The sequence below is a fragment of the Salmo salar genome, chromosome ssa10 (genome assembly GCF_905237065.1).
Source record: "Salmo salar chromosome ssa10, Ssal_v3.1, whole genome shotgun sequence".
Classification (NCBI taxonomy): domain Eukaryota; kingdom Metazoa; phylum Chordata; class Actinopteri; order Salmoniformes; family Salmonidae; genus Salmo; species Salmo salar.
In genome coordinates, this window is record NC_059451.1 from 78072476 (window position 1) to 78075937 (window position 3462).

Below are 3462 nucleotides of genomic sequence, written 5' to 3' on the forward strand. Positions count from 1 at the left end.
TGGCCTAGGACTAGGTCCTAATAGCTGAGTTATAGTATAGTAAAGAGGATTTATACATCTACTGCTTTGTACATTTTTATAAATAACAGTTCATCTTTAATATGAGCATAATACACATTCGTAAAACCAATGCCTATATTATTTTAGATTGTTGCATGCTTAAAATATCATGCACCAATTAAGATATCAAATTCGGATATGTCAAATATCGACACCTCTGACCCCACAGAGCGCCTGTCTTGTGCGATTTAAAATGATGTCACACGAAACCACAAGGGGAACTCAGATTTGCCAAACGCTTTACAGTTGCACAAGACTCCGGCCACCAAAGAACAGCTCCTTTGCGTCGCGGGTAAGACAAACGTTCTCGTAGCAGTAGCCTAGTAGATGGGCCACAAGTGGAGAATTGATGTAAGAGAATTGAGCAATTATCTACTTTACTTTTTCTTCTTGGGCGGTGACTATTGGTGAGGTCTTGGCTGCGTTATTGACTCAACACTCCTTATTGAGCAGTCGTGCTAGACATAAGTGCTGATTTTCCGGAATCAACGCAAGCGAGAACAGTGAGGGGGCTCGCGTCGACTCAGAGTGTGCCGAATGATGTCCTTTCTGTCGGGGCAGTGAGAAGGAATCAAAGGTATCTACAAAAGGACCACCAACGCCTGCTTTCCAAAGGTGTTGTTTTGAAAGTTATGGACAGTGCGCTCTATCACTCAGCGGGAATTTTCGGCACCCCCTCGGCTTCTGGAAACTTGACTGCGGGCGGAAACATGATCACCTCCACCAAGCCTCTCGCTTTTTCGATCGAACGGATTATGGCCAGGACGCCCGAGCCCAAGTCGATACCTTTCCCCAACCTGTTCCATCACAATCCGGTGGGCAAAGCGGACCCGAAACAGGCGCTCAACATGACTTCATCATCACTGCATTGCATGATACCATTAGTGCCATTGGCATACGAACCGGGTCATAAACTAAATATTAATGGATTAGATACGAGTCAATTTGACGCTTCCTCGTATAATTCAAATGAGTTGGTCAGCATTGGTTTGAACTATAAGAACGAACAACCAGATTTGAGCTCGTCGGTGGGACAATACAAACTTTTTCGACCACGGGTGGTAAACCAGTCATCTTTTCATGCCATGGGGGCTGTGTGCTACCTGAACTGCGGGCAGAGTGCATGCCCACCCCCAGCCAGCATCGTAAACATCCACCCCATGGCCTCCTACTTTCTCAACACTCCACTGCAGCATGCGCGCCAGAGAGCTTTCCTCGCGGAGAAAAATAAAGTGTCTCACTGTGCAGACAGATACGCATCCGGAGTTAAAGACATTTCCCAAACTCAACTCCATCACTACATGAAAGGGAGCGCACAGATTATATCGGACAAACTATTCAAGGGCTCTTCCAAATTGAACAGTGGTTTCCCAAGCGGCAAACCCAAAGTATTCACCTGCGAGGTTTGCGGAAAGGTAAGAACATCTATTTCGTACATTTGGTGGTCTCTGCCTTGCGGGCCTGCTTGATCATTTAAAATCGTTCACGTTAGAATCATAATATCTGCATGTTCTATTCACAGGTGTTCAACGCCCACTACAATTTAACGCGCCATATGCCCGTGCACACTGGAGCGAGACCATTCGTCTGCAAAGTATGCGGCAAGGGATTTCGACAAGCAAGCACCCTTTGTCGCCACAAAATTATTCATACTCAGGTATTCTATTCAATTATCATAATCATACCCAAAGCCATTCCTATGTTCTATGTTGTTTAAGCGAGGCTATATGAAAACCACAACATGGAACTTGGCCTGCATTATCGGTAAATTTGATAGAACAACGCATCAATGCCATTATTGTATTTTAGGCTAAAATATTAATATTTTTGCCTGATGTTGAATATAGGATTCTCAACGTTCACTTGTTTAACAGTAGGCTATAAACTATAGTGTAGTTTATCATATGCCTATATATCAGCAATTGTACTGTGTGCCTACAGCTTTAGTTGGAACCCAAATAATATTACATTTCTAAAATCACATTCATTTGTTCATATGCCCTTCACAGGAAAAGCCTCATAAATGCAACCAATGTGGAAAAGCGTTCAACCGGAGTTCAACTCTTAACACTCACACACGAATCCATGCAGGTTACAAACCCTTCGTCTGTGAGTTCTGCGGCAAAGGATTTCATCAAAAAGGTTATAAAGAATGTTAATGTTAAGTCTTCTGGATTATATGATTGGAAATGTACCTTGTTATGACCATTACTCGAGTTGTCCAAATAAAGTAGCCTAAATACATGGAATAATTTGCAATATCTGGATATGAGATTATTACTTATTCTGCTTTGAGAAGAAAATCTAGATTGCTTTCAGAACTGAATTTATGTTGCTCATTTCAACTCAGATTAAATGTACAATGTATGCCTCAGTTTATGATTTGGATTAAAACGGAATTGACTGATAACTGTAGCACTGACTCTTCACAATATTTTTGACATCCACTTTCTTTTTTTTATCTTCAAGGTAATTACAAGAACCACAAATTGACGCACAGCGGGGAGAAACAGTTCAAATGCAACATCTGTAACAAGGCCTTCCACCAAGTGTACAACCTGACGTTCCACATGCACACGCACAATGACAAGAAGCCCTTCACGTGCCCGACTTGCGGCAAGGGATTCTGCCGGAACTTTGACCTGAAAAAGCACATGCGAAAACTACACGATCTCTCTGGATCCCAATCCCCTGCCACTCTCGCCACAGGCGAAACTGACTAAAAAGCTCCGAGGCTAAAATGCCAACCATGCGCCTTTACGCACACTGATTTGCCCAAATCTGGAATTACGCATGCGAGTTTAGACCGCGCCAAGATGTTGTGGACTATTCTATTAGTACATATTTTCCTTGAATTTGACATTATAATGTCACTATACTGTTGTTTTAAATCTCAGGATTACTGTAAAATGTCGATATTTATTTGAAACTTTATAGGCTAATAATTTAAGAGAATAATTGAAGACTATGTACAAATTATGTTTTGCTGTGATAAGTGTGGTAGCCTACCCCATTTTATATGATGCCCTTGATAAAGTTACATGATTTTCCAACACTTGTGTATATGCAAAGTTTTGCAGGAAACGAGTGTCTTTAACACATAGACCTATAGGCTACGTTTTTAAACAGGTGCACACACACTCAATAATTTAAGTTATGAAAATAAAATAATGACAATTAAATGAAACTCTGTATATGTCATATTGTGTCCGATATCCTATTTGACTGACATGTTTAAGAAAAAGGAGTTCCATTATTTAGAAAGTGATAGACATAGCCTAGGCCAAAATATTCCATAATGGTGAGAGGAAGTATTCGGATAATAATAACAGTAGTAGTATTAGTAGTAATAATAATAGCCTAATATAACTTTACTGTTATTATTGTCATCATCATCATCAT

At 40.7% G+C, this 3462-nt stretch overlaps 1 protein-coding gene across 1 annotated transcript; it reads left to right on the plus strand.

Moving 5' to 3' along the window:
- Positions 1 to 317: 317 nt before the first annotated feature.
- LOC106561023 (fez family zinc finger protein 1) lies at positions 318 to 3247 on the plus strand. The gene is made up of 4 exons (XM_014124577.2): positions 318 to 1475; positions 1583 to 1717; positions 2070 to 2202; positions 2530 to 3247. Exons 1-4 carry the CDS (start codon positions 693 to 695, stop codon positions 2781 to 2783), a joined length of 1305 nt encoding a protein of 434 aa, XP_013980052.1. The 5' UTR covers positions 318 to 692; the 3' UTR covers positions 2784 to 3247.
- Positions 3248 to 3462: the final 215 nt, after the last annotated feature.

Coding starts and splice junctions, on each gene's coding strand:
- LOC106561023 (XM_014124577.2), top strand. CDS start 693: ATGGACAGTGCGCTCTATCACTCAGCGGGAATTTTCGGCACCCCCTCG. Junction 1,476..1,582: donor CCTGCGAGGTTTGCGGAAAG/GTAAGAACATCT, acceptor TTCTATTCACAG/GTGTTCAACGCCCACTACAA. Junction 1,718..2,069: donor ACAAAATTATTCATACTCAG/GTATTCTATTCA, acceptor TGCCCTTCACAG/GAAAAGCCTCATAAATGCAA.